This window comes from Rhinoderma darwinii, chromosome 1 (assembly GCF_050947455.1).
Source record: "Rhinoderma darwinii isolate aRhiDar2 chromosome 1, aRhiDar2.hap1, whole genome shotgun sequence".
Lineage (NCBI taxonomy): Eukaryota > Metazoa > Chordata > Amphibia > Anura > Rhinodermatidae > Rhinoderma > Rhinoderma darwinii.
The window spans coordinates 290,151,619-290,171,606 of record NC_134687.1 but is presented as its reverse complement, the minus strand read 5'-3'; the positions used below and the strand labels follow the sequence as shown (position 1 = coordinate 290,171,606).

Sequence of the window (19,988 nt, the reverse complement as noted above, 5' to 3'; positions counted from 1 at the left end):
TAGCACGTACGCATTGTACAATGCCATCTGTATGATGTGCACGGCCAGCTTCTTATACCACACCCTCGTTTTCCGCATGGCGCTGTAGAGTATCAGGACTTTATCTGACAAGTCCACCCCTCCCATGTACCTATTGTAGTCCAGGATGCAGTCTGGTTTGGGGGTCTCTGTACTGGTACCTCGTACAGGTACATGGGTAATGGTGTGGCCATGTATTGTTGTCAATACAAGGACATCTCTCTTGTCCTTGTACTTGACACACAATATGTTGCTGCTAGAATGTGCCCTGCTCTCACCCCTTTTGAGTGTTTGCCCAAGCAGAGTCTTAGGGATGCCTCTCAGATTTTTTCTAGCAGTGCCACATGCCACAGTACTTCTGGAAGCGAGGCACTTGAAGAGTGGGACGCTGGTATAAAATTTTTCTAGGTAGAGGTGGATTTGGTCCAGCAGTGGGTGCAACAAATCCCACACAATTTTTGCATTAATTCCCAGTAAGGGGGGGCATTCTGGGGGCTGAATACTGCTGTCCTTCCCTTCATATATCCTAAATTTGTAGGTATACCCTGATGCACTCTCACACAGCTTATACATCTTCACGCCATACCTTGCCCTCTTACTCGGCAGGTACTGGCGGAATTGAGGCCTCCCTTTAAAATGTACCAGGGACTCATCAATAGAAATACACCTCTCGGGGGTGTATGCTTGGGCAAACCGGGCACTGAAATGGTCTATTAGGGGTCTCAGTTTGTACAAACGGTCAAAACTGGGGTCATCTCGGGGTGGGCACTGCTCATTATCCGTATAATGTAAGAGGCGAAGTATTGCTCATAACGCATCCTGGACATGGCCATACGGTACATCGGGGTGTGGTATAAGATGTCCGTGCTCCAGTAAGTCCTATGGACGGCTTTTTCAGAAGCCCCATGTTCAATTGAAGTCCCCAGAAGTTGCCCAACTCTGCTGCATCTACAGGGGCCCACCTGTGGGATTGGGCATAAAATGATGTGGGGTTCTTAGTAATATACTGTTGGGCATATAAATTAGTCTGGGAGACCATAAGATCTATAAAGTCATCAGTGAAGAAGTCCATTTCACTGAGCCCTGCCGTATTAAATTTTATACCTGAGCTGCCCGTGTACTCTGGGATTTGGGGCTCATAAATGTCTGGTGTGGGGGTCCAAATGGGGTCACTTCGCTCGGGGGCTTTCACTGCGGCGGGGTCATCTCGCTCGGGGGCTTCAACGGTGGTGGTGGTCCTGGGGCGTCTCCTAGGGGGTTCCTCTTCTTCATCACTGGATGAGGAGGTGGATAAATAAAACAGTCTCACCATCCAACGACTCTGTGTCGGAGGCAAGAAATGAATATGCCTCTTCGGCACTAAATGTCTGTTGGGACATGTTTGATTCCTTCCCTAACTAGGAACAATAGGCTGCTACCTAAACCAGCCCAAAAAATAGGTGTTTTTATAGAACGAGTCTAGAACTATCTAGATTATTCCGAGCTTCCCTGACGCTAACCCTAACTACGGTGAATGACCCCTAACGCTAGATCTAACTACGGTGACGGATTCCTGACGCTAAATTCCCTGACGCTATACCTAACTACGCTTCCCTGACACTAACTAACCCTAATACTAAACTAACCAGTTAAATTGTCTAAATTAACTGTTTTGGGTTTTTTTTCTTAATTTTTATATTTTTTTCTGTTTTGTATGTTTTTTATAAAGAAAAAAAAGAAAAAAATAATCCCCAGGGACCAAGAAATTGGTCCTGAAGACTAAAAAGTGGTCAGTGATAGGTGATCACTGACCAAAAACGTGGGGGGAACACAAGGAGGAAGGGTACAGGAATGGGTAGTGGATGGGAGAGGTGGGATGCAGAAAAAAGTTGTTTTTAAGACTTTTTTTTACTTTTCTTTGACTTTCTCTTCTCTCTCTCTTTCTCACTACCGCTCTGAATGCCTCGCTATCTCCAACAGAGGCGTTCAGGGCAGGTGCAGCCGGACGTGATGTCAGGGAGAGGAAGTGAAGAGACTGATCGCCACTATTGGACAGTTACTCACTAACTGACCAATAGTGGCGATCGTGGAGGCGGGACCATCTCAACAGGTCCCGGCGTATTGAGCGGTGATAGCCTGCTGTCGGAAACAGCAGCTGTCACAGCTCGTGCACGCGCCGGGGGAAAATGGCGATGCATTTTCCCTGCGACGTACTATTCCGTCTCTGATCGTGAACGTATTGGTTAGCGCGACGGAATAGTACGTCGCTGAGCGCGAAGGGGTTAAACAATAAATCATTAGACAATATGGATTGTGAACTAGAAACTATACAATCACGACTTAAGTCGGAGATGTCAAGGGAAAGTCTTGAGAGCTTCAATATGCAATTAGATCAACAATGCATTGCGTGGGAAAAGGAAATCGAGTCTGCCAAAACTAAGAAACTCATTAGTGACAGCGATGATTATGCGCAAAAAAAGATGTACCGCTGGAATCAGAGAATAAATAATGCGCAAATTAGTTGTTTTTCGTCTATTTCATCTATGTTGTCGCTTGGTGATCACCATGAAATGACTCTACGTAGTATGGGTCCGAGACACACCACCACTAGACAAAAACGGAAGGCAAATTATAATAATTCTATATATCCCAAGAAAAAGACCAGTAAGGGAGCTGAACATAATTTCAGGCATTATGATAGCGATTCTAGTTTGGGACAACGGGGCATGAAGGTAATTAATTTGTCTAATCACACACTGACCAACAGTGATATTTCTCTATTGGAAAAAGGCTTAACATTTTCTCCTGCTTCCTCCTTTGACCCTTTTCTGGCAGTGAAAGATCTGCAACTGTTTGGGAGATCATTGATCTTCAAGAAATGGTATTTCAAGGAGGAGGATATATTTTTACAACAACAGAAGAAAAGGAGATATTGAGAGTGTTAGAGGAACTATACAACCAGGATGAATCTATACCTGAAGGTAAGATACCCGATTGTGTAAAGAAAAAATCTACTAAGTTTCCTCCTCTCTCTACCTGTCCTGCTGTGGACCTCTTTGTCAAATTGGTCTCCGATGAATGGAAGACCATATCAAGTAAAATTAAAAATGATAATTTAACTATATCTGAGAGGGAGAGTCTGGAGTGCATTAAATCATGGCATGATGTAGTGGTAAAACCAGCGGACAAGGGGGGCAATGTGGTACTATGGCCACAGCAAATGTATAATAATGAGGTAAATCGCCAACTAAGAAATGTTTCCTGTTATAAGAAACTTACCTTCAACCCTTTGTTGTCCTTCAGGTCAGAGTTACTTCAGATCCTACAGGAGGCTATGGATAATGGGACTATCTCAAAGCCTTTGAGGGACTCCCTATATGTTATTGAACCTACAATACCAACTATATACCTATTGCCAAAAATACATAAAGATGTAATGAACCCGCCAGGTAGGCCTATTATATCGGGCACTGGGGGTTTGACAGAGAGAATCTGCAAATGGATTGACTTCCATTTAAAACCATTGGTGGAATGTCTTCCATCTTATCTGCGGAATTCAGCTGATCTATTGCTAAAAATTGAAGGGATCCATTTGGATTCTGACTACATTTTGGTAACTTGTGATGTTGAGTCCTTATATACCAAAGAAAAGTAGATCCGGAGTTTTTTGTATATAAAATATAGCTTTTACTTGTTTCTCTTAAAAAATTGCTTTAGAAAAAACATACATGTACAGACAATATATATATAAAAGGTAGCAAGTGTACTGAATTTTTTGATGCTCATTCATAGCCTGTATCCAGTATCGTGAGATGATACGACATTAACAGCAGTTCATGCATGTACAGTGATGGAAATAAGTATTTGATCCCTTGCTGATTTTGTAAGTTTGCCCACTGTCATAGACATGAACAGTCTAGAATTTTTAGGTTAATTTTACCAGTGAGAGATAGATTATATATAAAAAAAAAAAATTGTGCATTGTGCACAGAGAAAAAAGTATTTGATCCCTTTGGCAAACAAGACTTAATACTTGGTGGCAAAACCCTTGTTGGCAAGCACAGCAGTCAGACGTTTTTTGTAGTTGATGATGAGGTTTGCACACATGTTAGATGGAATTTTGGCCCACTCCTCTTTGCAGATCATCTGTAAATCATTAAGATTTCAAGGCTGTCGCTTGGCAACTCGGATATTCAGCTCCCTCCATAAGATTTCGATGGGATTAAGGTCTGGAGACTGGCTAGGCCACTCCATGACCTTAATGTGCTTCTTTTTGAGCCACTCCTTTGTTGCCTTGGCTGTATGTTTCGGGTCATTGTCGTGCTGGAAGACCCAGCCACGAGTACATTTTTAATGTACATGTATGTTTTTTCTAAAGCAATTTTTTAAGAGAAACAAGTAAAAGCTATATTTTATATACAAAAAACTTCGGATCTACTTTTCTTTTCTATATATATTACGGAGAATCCATTATAAAGAAGTCTGGATGGTGGACTTTATTTTTCATCATCATTTTTATATGTCCTTATATACCAGCATTCAACACAAAGATGGTCTGCATGCAGTGAAATTTTTTTTTGTTGATGAGTAACATTGAGAAAGAGGTCTCTCAACTCATCTTGTCACTGTTGGACTTTGTCCTTAAACATAATTTCTTTACTTTGAATGATTCCTTTTTCCTATAGCGCCAGGGAACGGCCAATGGGGGCAGCATGTGCTCCCTCCTATGCCAATTTGTTCCTGGGGCTGTGGGAGAGAGAGCTTTTTCTGTCAGATCGGATGCCATTGATGAGCCGGGTCCTCTTCTGGGCCCCTTTCATTGATGACATCTTTTTGATCTGGCAGGGGACTTCAGGGGACTATTACTGTTCATCAATACACTAAACCAAAATACTCTAAATATTAATCTCACTTGTAAATGGAGCTACCAGAGCATTGATTTTTTGGATATCTTGATTAAAAGGGATGTAAATGGTTTTTTACAGACCGATCTCCATCGCAAAGAAACGTCAACTAATTCATTGCTGCATGCTACTTCTTCACATCCCCGACATACCATCGAAGCGATCCCAATTGGACAATTTCTACAGATCAAAAAGATCTGTTCAACCTCAGAGGATTTTAAATTTCGATCCAATGAGTTAAAGGATAGGTTCATTCAGAGGGGATATAGTCATTGCAATATCTGTAAGGCGCGCCATCGAGAGCAACGAACTCCTCGGGAACAACTACTTCAGGTTGCCCCTAAAGATCAGCGCAAATCTAAGGTGAGATTCGTGACGACTTTTAATTCACGTTAGTCAGAAATGCGAGATACCTTATGTAAATTTTGGCCGGTATTGCTGACCGACCCAACTCTACAAAAAGTGTTACCTGATTATCCTGCTATGGCGCCTCGTAGAGCACGCAATCTATGTGACACCATAGTACACAGTTATTTGTCACCGATCAAAGCGGGTAAAGTGTTTGGCACAAAAGGTCCGAAATGGGGGTGTAGGTCGTGTGGGGAATGCTTAAGCTGTCCTAATATTGAGCACTCAGAGTTCTTTTTTGACTCCAGTGGTACCAAGAAATTTAAAATCTGTTGGCCAATCACCTGTAACACCAAGTTTGTTATTTACTATGCAACATGTTCATGCCCTAAAATCTATATAGGCATGACCACTCGCGAGTTACGAATTCGTGTAAGAGAACATGTCAGAGACATAGAAAGTGCAAAGACAGCAGTTGATGTGGAGCAACTAAAAACAATCCCCAAACATTTTCAACTCCACCATTCATGTAACTCTAGATTACTAATAGTAAAAGGGATTGATCACAGTAACATGAGAGGTGGTGATCTAAAGAAACTTCTCTTACAGAGAGAATGTAAGTGGATTTGGAGGCTCCAAACGGTATTTCCCAAGGGTCTTAATGAGACCACTGGGTTTTCTTCAATTCTCTGATTGCCAGTTCTCATTGGTTACATTTTATTGTTTTTAATTTTATTTTTGTGTGATTTTAACTATTTCTATATCTTCTTTCATACAGATTAGAAGTGTATTGATAACCCTATTTTACTTCTTAGAGTCTTATTTTTTTGGATCTTTATATTAATCTCGAGTTAATGGGACTCTCTACAGCCGATGGTCAATATCGGTGTGTATTGTCGGAATACATGCAAACTGCTGTAGATCCACTTGAAAGCCTGAGGAACCACATCGGGATATACGTTTACACACACATATATATATATATATATATATATATATATATATATATGTTGTTATAGGCTTGATTGTATAAATACATAGATTTACATGCATTCTATAGCATATAAATAGTATTATGCATCAGTCATATTTCACACATAATTACAATCATGTGTTTATCACTTATTATTCACTTTCACATCTCTATTTACACATTTATTGTTCACATTTTTATTGTGCTATATGTATTTATTATTTATCACATATTTTTATACTTTTACCCATCACGTTTTTTATTTTTATTGCAAACACATACATATTTTTTACTTTTCATTTTGCTTCACCTTTATTACTTATTTTTTCACCATTTATATATTTCTTCACTATTCTTCACATATATTTATATTTGATTGTATATGTCTTTCTCTTTTTTGACACTTTGGAAAAAGATAGTCACACACGATTCCTAGTGATGTCTGTTTCATGGATCTCTTGTTCTATTATATTTGTTCATGCTCGTTTATACATCGATATTTTCTCATAATCTAGATTTGGTTATTTTCTATGTGATTCATCTATTACTTTTATGAGGGTGGATGCACGATATTGCCATTATATGTGATGCATCAACTAAGCGTACTAATACAGGTGTATTTGTCTCTACTTAATCTGTACCTCCGATCTTATACGTGCGTCCTGGTGTATCCTGCCTCACTGTGTCGCTCTGTCATTGGTGCGTGGTGACTGGCCTCTGTTTCCGTCACTCGTGACGTGTCGGATTCTGTATTCACGTGACCGGATCCCATGACGCGGTGACGTTCTTCCGGTTCTGGCGCCTCGCGACTGACGCTCTCGGAGGCGCGGCCACTTCACTATCCAGGACACAGTGACCGATAAGTATGCAGCAAGGTTATTAATCATCCTATGGAACACTTTGCAGGTGACGCAGGCTATCTCTATTGGCCCTGATCCATTTAAATAGTATCTGACTATGGTCTAACGCCACCACCAGACGAAGGCATTTGTGCCGAAATGCGCGTTGGGGTCTACTCTGGCTGTGTCTCTTCTGACAATTGACCATGGGTATGGTATATCCTGTTTAAATATGCTACCTCTATTTTTCATGTGATTGATTCTCCCTTCCGTGTATGCTTGACCACCTGTATGTTTTTTGTACTTGTGATATATACCATTATATTTATTAATCCATTAGGCATTGACCATATATATGTTTTATTTATTTTGCCCTGCACTCATGTGGTTTATTAGTACTTTGCACATATGGGTTGTTTGTATGCAGCCTAGTGCTACATTTATATACGGTCATTAGACACGTTTTTCACTATGCTATGGGCTACATTTGTATTTGCAGGTTTATACGTAACATATTGATATATTCACATATCGTCTCTCTTTATATCTTTTCTGAAGGTTAAATCATAGATCCAAATCTGCAATTTATTAAGTATTTGGTAGATACACAGCTCAGTGTCCCTTTTTAACTGTTGGTCTGTGGATTTTTCCGCTTTTATGCATTGTTTACTGTCTTATATTATGTATGATAATAAAGTATTTTTCTATTTTTCATAAATTTCCTGTTTCTTCAGCATCTTTTTTTCTAGGTTATATATATTCAATTGTGATGCTTTTTGGGTAAACACCCTAGGATCAGCCCGTGTAACTTGCATAAATTTCTTCTCATGTTATTTCTTATATTAAGTGGGCTATATTGATCCATGCTGCATTTTCGGTTTGGTTAATGTTTCGCTACATATGTAGCGTCCTCAAGGGTACTGGGGCTAATGATGGCGCGCCGCAGATTTCCTGGTATTAAATAGACTGGACATAAAGAACAGGTGGAGATTCAAGGGAATTGAATTGGTATGAAATTTACTCATGAAATACATCACACAGAAATTACTTTTTTGGATCTTAGAATTTCTCTGGACCCTGGTGGTGGTGTCCATACCAACATCTCTCGCAAACCCACCGCTACAAATAGATTTTTTACATTGGGGACGTCTCCATCCTCCCGCCCTAAAGAGGGGAATTCCAATAGGACAATACCTGAGAGCAAAAAGAACTTGCTCTGATAAGTGATCCTTTCAGATTGAATGTGATGGTCTCTTTTCTAAATTTCTTGCACGTGGCTACCCGAAGAAATGTTTACAGAGAGCATTTGCCAGGGCCAGGGCGACAGACAGAAGAGATCTTCTGTATGAGCCTAGTTGCCAAACCCCTCAGTCCTCTTTTGACATCAGACCAAGTCCTAAATCTATTCAGCCCTCATCCATCATCAGATGTATTGGCACCTTTGATGCCTGTTCCCATCAGGTTACAAAAATTGTACAAAATTATTGGCCCATTCTTCGTGCCGACTCTGATCTCCGTGATGCAGTTTCGTCTGGGGGACGAAGGCATTAGCGCCGAAACGCGCGTTGGGGTGGACATACTGCTGTGCATCCAGTCCTGGACTCATTATGGGTACGTTTTCCCATCACAATTCGTTCATTTATTAGAAATGTGTTCTATCTGCCTTGTTCACACATACCTGTTTTAATAATCATTTCATTATGTTTTTCTTTACTTTATGTTGTTACTAACTGTGTTGGGTAGGAGTTCATTTGTCTCTGTGATAAGTGTTATAGCGATAGTGTCCACTACCAGGCATTTTTTCATGCATCTATATTCATATATTACTTACCTTATGAGCTGCATGGCTTGTATGTCCTTTTAACCTGTTGGTTTATGGATTCGTTTTTTATTCTAGTACGTCTATATGTTGTTTTCAATAAAGTATTTTCTCAATTTCATATACTTCCAGTCTTCAGGCATCTTCTTTTGTAGGTTATATATCTTACAAGAAGATGCACGGTGGATTCACCGCTTGGGCACTCTTAGCCCTGCGGGGCTCAATGAAGGTTTCACCTTTGCAGCATTTATTTAATAATATTCTCTATTACTTATCAAATAATATACTTACCTTGTATCTATAATTAGACACACACTTTTCAACTGATGTTTTTCATAATTGAGAGGTTATAATCCGAAATATATTTACATTATTTATTTATTGGTCCATATTTCATCTGAACCACCTTATCTTAACTATATTAATATGATGGCCACTTTCCGTCGTTTTTCCTGTTTCATTTATTTAATTTAATTAAATTAATATAGCACTCACTCCTTACCTTACTTACTGACAGCCAGATACAATCATGTTTGTGTACTAAGTCCACGCGCATGCACAGTTATGGTACACTCTAACTTTCTAGGTTCTTGCCATCTTCATTTTCATTCATGTGCATGCGCTGAGGACGCTGTTATGTGTCTGAGCGCATACGCAGCAATGACACACTTAGAATCTTCTCTTGATCTCAGCATTTTCATACCAAGGCGTCGATCCACATTCCTCTCTGCGCATGCACGAAAGATGCTGTTTCATTGGCAACTGGAGTGGCATTTCAATTGGTCCACCCGTGTGTCTATCACACGGTAAGGGGCTCAACTGTTTGCATGATTCTCATTGGCTGTTTCCCTTGAATCTCCACCTGTTCTGTATGTCCGGTCTATTTAATACCAGGAAATCCGTGGCGCACTGTCATTAGCCCCAGTACCCCTGAGGACGCTAAATATTTCGCAAAACATGTCAGGGAGGCTATTTTGAATTTTAAAACGTGCCTTATTGCTAGATTCATCTTCACTCAGTGTTTAGTGTAGATCAGAGTTCTGCAGCCGCTGGCTTCTCATATACTTGTTATCCAGTGCTCAGCACCACTTACGATACAAGCATAGCATTATAGTGATACTATTCTAGCAGCACGCATGGTCATTTTAATCATTTATGTGGTTCGTTTAGTTGCTTTCATAGCCTAATAAAGATAGTAATCATTGTTATGGTAGTTGGGAAATAGTGTTTTTTCTGCCGGTTGGCATTGCCAGGGTCTCTTTTTTTGTAATTGTGCATTAATTACTCAACCAGTCCCTGCACTACAAAGTCAGGACTGATTTCCACTAGATCAGGTGGACTAACAGCGTGGGGTGCCCCTAATTATTGAACTAGTCCAAGCACTACAACGCTAGGACTGATTTCCACTAGATCAGGTGTACCAACAGCGTGGGGTGCCCCTAATTACTCAACTAGTCCCAGCACTACAAAGCCAGAAGTGATTTCAACTAAAACAGGTGGCCCAACAATGCTGCGTGCCCCTAATTACTCAACCAGTCCCAGCACTACAAACCCAGGACTGATTTCCACTTGAACAAGTGGAACAACAGTGTGGGTTCAGCTTGTTTTAGGGAACAACAGCCACTAGGTTGCCTGACCATGCAGTAGTTGGGGATTTGTTTTATTTGATTTATTAATTTCATGAACACATGATATGTTTAGATACAAGGCACCAGTAGACAGTATCTCACATGATTGGCTTAGATACAGGGCCCCATTAAACAGTATAATACATGATATGCTTAGATGCAAAGCCCCAGCAGACAGTATCTCACATGAAAGGCTTAGATACAGGGCCACAATAGACAGGATGACACATGATAGGCTTAGATACAGGGCACCAGCAGACAGTATCACACATGATAGGCTTATTAGAAGCAAGGTCCGGTGTAGATTTTGGCAGACTTAAGGAACAGTGCAGGTGCAGGCTAGTCGCAAATGGCGAGATGTGTAATTTCATATCACCATTTCCTAATTTTAAGAGCATTCACTATTTTAGTCACCATCTGGAGCCCTGAAGGACTTTTAGCTATGGTACCAACACAATCAGGTACGATCAATTAAAATCAATTAAGGGCTACATGGTGACATTTGGTTGTGTGCGATTTGGGATCGAAATGCGGGATAACAGCAACCTCAATGTTTTCCTATATAGGGAACAAGGTCAGAGGGTGACCATGTCGCTGTCACAAAAAGTCTGACAATGAAAAATTGAGGTTGCATTGCGGTAGCCCTACAGTTTTACTGCGACTTGTCGTGTAGCCTAAAAGTTATAGGACTTGTTTTACATTTTTTATTGCTATCTTTAATTCTAAAGTTGGGGAAACCAGGTCACTGTTAGGCACATTTAGCAAATGTAAATGTATGAGCAACCATGTTTGTATTGTTACAATCCTTTTGTTAGTGTGACACTTAATTTGAAACTATCCAGCTCTGGCCAGTTTAAGACTTGACTCGAGTTCGCCACAGGTATTACTGTGTCCTCGTAGACCCTTGGCTCCGAATTTTTCTTCATAGTAGTAAAAGAATAGTTACATAGTTACATAGTTAGTACGGCTGAAAAAAGACACATGTCCATCAAGTTCAATCAAGGGACGGGAAAAGGGAAGGGAAAAATTTCTACACATTGGAGCTAATACTTTTTTGTTCTAGGAAATTATCTAACCCTTTTTTAAAGCCATTTACTGTCCCTGCTGTGACTAGCTCCTGCGGTAGACTATTCCACAGATTCACAGTTCTCACAGTAAAGAAGGCCTGTCGCCTCTGCAGGTTGAACCTTTGTTTTTCCAGACGGCAGGAGTGCCCCCTTGTCTTGAGGGGCTTTTACATGGAACAGGATTTCACCATATTTTTTGTACGTGCCATTAATATATTTATATAAATTAATCATGTCCCCCCTTAGTCGTCTTTTTTCAAGGCTAAATAGGTTTAATTCTTTCAATCGTTCCTCATAACTTAGATTCTCCATGCCCCTTATTACCTTTGTTGCTCTTCTTTGTATTTTTTCTAACTCCAGTGCAACCTTTCTATGAACTGGAGCCCAGAACTGAACTGCATATTCTAGATGAGGCCTCACTAATGCTTTGTAAAGTGGCAATATTACATCCCTGTCCCGCGAGTCCATGCCTCTTTTAATGCACGACAATATCCTGCTGGCCTTTGAAGCAGCTGATTGACACTGCATGCTGTTATGTAATTTATGATTTACAAGTACACCCAGATCTTTCTCAACAAGTGACTCCCCTAGTCTAGCTCCCCCTAGGACATATGATGCATGCAGGTTGTTCGTACCCAGGTGCATAACTTTACATTTATCTACATTAAACTTAATTTGCCAACTGGATGCCCAAACACTTAGTTTGTTTAAATCCGCTTGCAATTCACGAACATCTTCCATAGACTGAACTATATTACATAGCTTGATGTCATCTGCAAAAATAGAAATAGTGCTATTAATCCCATCCTCTATATCATTAATAAATAAGTTGAATAATAGTGGTCCCAGCACTGAACCCTGGGGTACACCACTTATAACCGGGGACCATTCAGAGTAGGAATCATTTACCACAACTCTCTGGATACGGTCCTTGAGCCAATTCTCAATTCAATTACAAACTATACTTTCTAAACCTATAGACCTTAATTTACCCATTAGACGTCTATGAGGGACAGTGTCAAATGCCTTTGCAAAGTCCAAAAACACTATATCCACAGCGGCCCCTCTGTCTAGGCTTCTGCTCACCTCTTCATAAAAACAAATCAGGTTGGTTTGACAACTTCTGTCCTTAGTAAAACCGTGCTGGCTGTCACTTATGATACTATTTTTTGTCACATAATCCTGTACATAGTTCCTCAATAGCCTCTCAAACATTTTCCCCATGTTAAGCCTACTGTTCTATAATTACCCGGGGAAGACCTAGAGCCCTTTTTGAAAATAGGCACCACATTTGGCCTGCGCCAGTCCCTTGGCAGTATACCAGTCTCTAGAGAATCTCTAAATATTATGAAAAGGGGGACAGAAATAACTGAACTAAGCTCTTTAAGGCTATGTTCACACGGAGTATTTTGGGGGAGGAATATCTGCCTCAAAATTCAGTTTGGAACTTTGAGGCAGATATTCCTCTCCCTGCACGCCGATTTTCGCGGCGATTATCGCGCCGTTTTTCGCCCGCGGCCATTGAGCGCCGCGGGCATAAAACAGCGAGAAATACGCTTTCTCCTGCCTCCAATTGAAGTCAATGGGAGGTCAGAGGCGGAAGCGCCCGAAGATAGGGCATGTCGCTTCTTTTTCCCGCGAGGCAGTTTTACTGCTCGCGGGAAAAAGACGCCGACGCCTCCCATTGAAATCAATGGGAGGCGTTCTCGGGCCGTTTTTGCCGAGTTTTGCGACGCGGTTTCCACGTCAAAAAACTCGGCAAAATACCCCGTGTGAACATAGCCTAAGAATTCTAGGGTATATCCCATCTGGTCCCGGGGCCTTTTGCACATTTATTTTATTTAATTGAGCTTGGACCATATCTACTTTCATCCAATTCAGTATATCAACTGATATATTATATTAACAGCACTGCCACCGGCTGCATCAGCTGTTCCTTCTTCTGTTGTATATACAGAGCTGAAGAACCCATTTAGTAACTCTGCTATCTCTACTATCTAGGGGTCCCACATGTTCAGACCTTGGCTTTTTTGCATTTATATACTTGAATAATTATTTGGGATATGTTTTACTATCCTTGGCCACCTGCCTTTCATTTTGTATTTTTGCTAATTTTATTAAATTTTTACAGATTTTATTAAGCTCTTTATATTTTACAAAGGCTACAGATGTACCCTCAGATTTGTATTTTTTAAATGCCCTTTTTTTGTCATGTATTGCCCTTTTTACAGAAGGTGTAAGCCATGTGGGGTTTAATGTTAGTCATTTATACTTGTTACCTATAGGAATACATTTTGCACTATAATTACCCAAAGTAGATTTGAAAATCTCCCATTTATCATTTGTCCCATTATTTAAAATTAGTTCTTCCCAGTCTATATCCTGAATTGCAGCCCTCATCCTGAGGAAATTGGCTTTCTTAAAATTAAATGTTTTTGCCCTCCGAGCCTGTGTTTGTTTTTTACAGTATAGGTAAAATTTAACTATATTGTGATCACTGTTACCAAGGTTTTCACGAACATTGACATTCCCAACAAGATCTGCATTATTAGAAATGACCAGCTCCAACAGAGCTTCACCTCTAGTCGGGTCTTCCACAATCTGGACCATAAAATTTTCATGCAACATGTTGAGGAAATGTCTCCCCTTTGCAGTTGAAGCCGAACCATGACACCAATTAATATTCCGGTAATTAAAATCTCCCATTATCACTACAGTACCCGCCTGTGCAGCCCGCTCCATATGTTTATGTAGCTGAACTTCCATCTCCTCAGTTATATTGGGGGGTCTATAGATTACACCAAATGTAATTTTTTCACTGATTACCTCCCTTTCTAGTTCCACCCACAAGGTTTCAACCTCCTCACAGTCTTCACCCATTATTGTCTCTTTCACACTCACCTTCATATCACTTCTCACATACAGACATACACCACCACCTTTCCTATTTGAACTGTCTTTCCGAAACAGTGTAAAACCCTGTAGATTTACAGCCCAGTCATGAGAAGAGTCTAGCCATGTTTCAGCAACACCAACTATATCTATATTTTCTTCCAGTACCAAGGCCTCCAGCTCCCCCATTTTGCTTGCTAGACTTCTGGCATTTGTGAACATACACTTTAACTTGCCTTTCAGTTTTTCACTTTAATTATCAGAAATGTGATTTGACATTATTTGGGCATTTTTATTTACACTGCTGTTTTGTAACAAAAGGATCTCCTTATCCTGTTGTCTAGTCCTCTCCCCACAGTCTGTTTCTCCCCCACCAATAAAGTCTGACCCCTCTCTAACCTGACTACCCCTTTTTTTCTACATTAACCGCCCTCCTCAGCCCTAGTTTAAATACTCCACCACCCCAGCTAGAATTCTCTCCCCCAGCACAGCGGACCCCCTTCCATTTAGGTGCAAATCATCTGCAGAATACAGTTTGTACCCCAATGAAAAGTCAGCCCAGTGCTCTAGGAACCCAAAGCCTTCTCCTCTACACCAAGACTTAAAGAGGCTCTGTCACCAGATTTTGCAGCCCCTATCTGCTATTGCAGCAGATAGGCGCTGCAATGTAGATTACAGTAACGTTTTTATTTTTAAAAAACGAGCATTTTTGGCCAAGTTATGACCATTTTCGTATTTATGCAAATGAGGCTTGCAAAAGTACAACTGGGCGTGTTGAAAAGTAAAAGTACAACTGGGCGTGTATTATGTGCGTACATCGGGGCGTGTTTACTACTATTACTAGCTGGGTGTTGTGTATAGAAGTGTCATCCACTTCTCTTCACAACGCCCAGCTTCTGGAAGTGCAGATCTGTGACGTCACTCACAGGTCCTCGATCGTGTCGGCACCAGAGGCTACAGTTGATTCTGCAGCAGCATCAGCATTTGCAGGTAAGTAGCTACATCGACTTACCTGCAAACGCCGATGCTGCTGCAGAATCATCTGTAGCCTCTGGTGCCGACACGATGCAGGACCTGTGAGTGACGTCACAGTGCTGCACTGCCAGAAGCTGGGCGTTGTGAAGAGAAGTGGATGACACTTCTATACACAACGCCCAGCTAGTAATAGTAGTAAACACGCCCCGATGTACGCACATAATACACGCCCAGTTGTACTTTTACTTTTCAACACGCCCAGTTGTACTTTTGCATGCCTCATTTGCATAAATATAAAAATGGTCATAACTTGGCCAAAAATGCTCGTTTTTTAAAAATAAAAACGTTACTGTAATCTACATTGCAGCGCCGATCTGCTGCAATAGCAGATAGGGGCTGCAAAATCTGGTGACAGAGCCTCTTTAAGCCATGCATTTAACTCCCTGAGCTCCCGCTGCCTTTCCTGTGATGCGCATGGCACAGGCAGTATTCCGGAAAATACTACCTTGGAGGTCCTTCCCTCCAGCTTGTAGCCTAGGTCTTTAAAATTATTCTTAAGGTTCCTCCACCTACCATTTATTCTGTCGTTGGTACCTACATGGACCGCAACAGCTGGATCATCACCAGCCCCTCCCAGCAATTTGTCCGCCCGTTCCACCACATGCCGAACCCTGGCACCAGGGAGACAGCAAACCATTCGGTTGAGGCGGTATTGGCGACAAATTATTCTATCCGTCTTCCTGATTATAGAATCCCCTATAACTATCAATTGTCTTGGTTTACCTGCATTACCATCCCGCCGACTACTAGCTGGGCTGTTCTCCCGGCTGTTAGGGAGATCAGTATCCACTAGAGCTGCCATTTCTGAGACAGACACCCTCGCATCATCACCCAACTTGGCAATTTTGCTTGGAATGTCAGAAACAGGATTGGCCTTCCTTTTCTTGGACCCCTTTCTATTGTCCCTAACTACATTAACCCAGCTACTTGCCTGATCCTGCTCACCCATGTCTTCACCCTCCAGTTCTAACCCACCAACTGCGTGCTCCGTGAGCAGCATGCTCCGCTCAAGATTGTCTATCTTCCTCATTGTTGCATTCTGCTCCTCCAGATCTCTAATGTGAACCTCCAGGTGACCAACATGCTCACATCTGCCACAGAGGTATTCACCCTGGTACTCCGGCTCCAGTCGTGCATACATATGGCAAACTGTGCACTGAAGCAAACCTCCAATCTTGCTATCCATTATCCCAGTTACAAAAAAACTGTAAACAGTTGTTAATGCAAAAGAAAAGAAGAGTACTTACTGGGGCTTTAACTGCTCTTTTTAACTCCGGTTTTGTAACGCCACTTGATATACAAACCACTTGTTTTACAAGCCAACTAGAGCAGGCTCTCTAGAGTCCTGAGGGCTAATTTATACCACCTGGGACCAGTTAACCCCTCCCCCTAGTCAGCTGCTCAGCAGGAAGTAAGCTGCAATGGTTTTAAATTGTATCACTTTTGCAAACTTCTTTTAGCAAGCAAGCAATCAATTCATATATCACATACAATGGCCCCCACTTTGTCACACACAACACAGTAAGTCATTCCGGTTTTGTAACTCCACTTGATATAAAAAACACTTGTTTTACAAGCCAACTAGATAGTCACCTATTAGTTGTCTCTGGCACACTGTATAATAAATAAGTAAAAGCTTTACCTCTTGGTAATGTTGGTGAGTGGCATCAAGAATTTTCAGCAGGACATCAACTTGAAGCTCTTCCTCTCCATTAGTATCTTTACGTAACCCATGAAATATTTTAGTGAAGGAGCCTTTTCCTTGGCTTTCCAACTGAAAAAGAATTGTTTGACATCACAACTGTCACCATTTTGCCTGGCTGTGCTACTGTTACAATAAATTATAAACTAACTTCAATATTTTTTACCTTAAAGGGGTTGTCTGATAAAGACAACTACTGTCTGTATGCTCTATTGGAGCATATGGACATCGTAGATAGGGGGGCTCCCTGTGATAACTCAGAACACTTCACAGATGAAAGAACACCCAGCGGAAATTTAATGATTCATTAGGGTAAGCATGTGAGTGAATAAAAGATAATTTTCTCCAGTATACTTGGTCTATGATAACAAACATGGGGATGTTCGAAAGTGCTTCCCAAGTACATATATAGCTGTGTTAAGAGTTTATGGGGAAAACTCTGCTGACAGATTTCGTGTAAAAGGTAATGTTCAAATTGTATAAGCCCACTTGCCACTACATGTGAGTGACTACACTAATATTAGGTGCAGTACAGCACAGTGACAAACGCTACAACCCCAGCACTAAAAGCGGGAGCAGCCCAAAAGCATTTATGCTGCCATGCTAGTCAATTTTTAGCACAAATTTTTAAAAGGTTTTTGGGGAAACATTCTTGGTCTATACTTAACATACGCTGTTTCCACGAAAAAAAAATGTAAACCTAGCAGAACGGAGGCATAACTGAAACAAACTGAAACAAAAAAAATACCATTGAAATCAATGGTATTGAAAACGGAAACTATGCTTTACGTTTTTCTTTCCGTTCATCTGTTCCTCTGAGGGAACAGCTGAACGGCAAGCCGAACGGAAGGCCAATGCTGATGTAAAAAGGCCCTAAGTCTTGGCTAGTCAGCATGAAACAGGCTGTAACCTATGATGCGCTCTGTCTTGACCTCCCTAGGAAGCACTTGTTTAACTTTTTGTATGCCGAAATAAAAGTTTTTTCTACTGGATGGGTGAGTTGCGCTGTTTCATCTCTCTCACCACAATATAAACAGGACCTATGGGTTTTGGTGTTTTAGTGTGTGTTTACTAACACATGTGTAGACAATGATACAAGTCTCTGCACAATCCATAAATCTCTAGCTTTATTAGAGACACCTGCATTTTCACCATTGGCGCTTCCCTGTATGGAAATTAGAGACGTGACCCCGGACTGCAGCATAAAATCAAGTGAGCACGTTTTCTGAGGATTAGTTTCAGTGTGAATCCACGTTAGAATAAGAAAATCGAGTGATCTGATCGACTCCGAATGAGGCATGGTCATCGGTGCTAGACTAGCTGAGGCCACTATTTCAAAAACTGCCAACCTAGTGGGGTTTTCTCATGCAAGGGTGTTGAAATGTACCAAGAACAATGTGATCGAGGAAAAACATCTAGCGAAAGGGGATCCTGTGGATGTCAGCAACAATTAGTCAACGAAAGGGGTCAAAGGAGGATGTCAAAAATCATTCAGACGAACAGTTGAATACAATGCTGGTGCTCAGACTAACGTGTTCCGAGGGCTTAAATTATCGTTCCTTAGCACGGATAGGCTATAACAGGAGACGCGTGCCATTGCTGTCTTAGGGAAACAGAAAGGCAAAAGTCCAGTGGGCAAAAGAGCGCAAAAATATCATCAATGAACAGTGGAAAAACATTGTCTACTCAAATAAATTCAGATTTCTGTTGCACCGTGCTGATGGGAGAATCGAAATTTGGTGCAAGCAGAATTAATCTATGAATCCTTCCTGTCAGGTGTCAACAGTTCAGGCTGGTGGAGGTGGAGTAATGGTGTGGGGAATGTTTCATTGGCACATTCTGGGACCTCTGGTACTTGATGATGGATGATTGAACAGTAGGGCTTACCTAAGAGTTGTGGCAGACCAAGTTCATCCCTTCATGGCAGCAGTTTCCTATGGCAGAAGGACACTTTAGAGGCAACTGCGAGAAGCTATTCTGCCTGCATGGGCCAATGTTCCTGCAGAACAATCTCAACATCTAGTGGAATCTATGCCACGACAAATTGCTGCAGTTCTGAAGACCAAATGAGGTCCAACACGCTACTAGATAGGTGTCTCTAATAAAGTGACCATTCAGTGTATTTGCAAACAAAAACTCAAGTTTGCTACAGGTCGGTCCCAAAGATCTCAGCTGTAACACGTTTGATAAACGATGTGCATTATAAAGTTACTTATCAAAGTTATTTCATTATATGTCCTGCACAACCAGGTTGAATTGATTGTTTCTACTTACAAAGGTGATATCCTTGAGATGGATCTTTTGAAACGTCAGAAGGGAAATGGTTTTTTTCTGTCTTGTTGGTGACATAATTCTCTGAGGGCAACTGTCACGTAGTATTAAGAGGTTTGATTTCTCTGAAGAAGCAAAATATCCTAATTTTGTTATTTTTGTTTACAGTATTATTTCAAATGAAAAAATACAAATAGGTAGAATTTTTAAATTGTTTGGATGAAGGAATGGATGGATGGATGTATCAACAGTGAAATGTTTTTCCTTCAAAATGAAAGGCATCTTCCATATATAAAGTATTTTAAGTCCTAATTTATAGGATTTTGTTCAATGATCTGCATTTTGCTTTTAGGCCAAGTTCCCACGGGCCATATATGCTGCTTAAAAACCACTGGAACCCGCAGTACATTCTGTCCAAAAACCGCACCACATTATGGTGGATTTTTAGGATGTAATTTCCGCTGCAGAAAGCAGCGGTAAAAAACGCTCATACTTACGTAACCCATTGTAATG

At 41.0% G+C, this 19,988-nt stretch overlaps 1 protein-coding gene across 1 annotated transcript in view; it reads right to left on the bottom strand.

The window, feature by feature from the left end:
- Positions 1-19,988, bottom strand: part of JAK3 (Janus kinase 3) — a 244,356-nt gene that overhangs the window by 175,233 nt on the left and 49,135 nt on the right. The window contains exons 10-11 of the mRNA XM_075850921.1: positions 19,479-19,600; positions 17,145-17,276 (exon numbers count right to left, since the gene is read on the bottom strand). Of these exons, the coding sequence (XP_075707036.1) occupies positions 17,145-17,276; positions 19,479-19,600 (254 nt within the window). The remainder of the gene's footprint in view (positions 1-17,144; positions 17,277-19,478; positions 19,601-19,988) is intronic.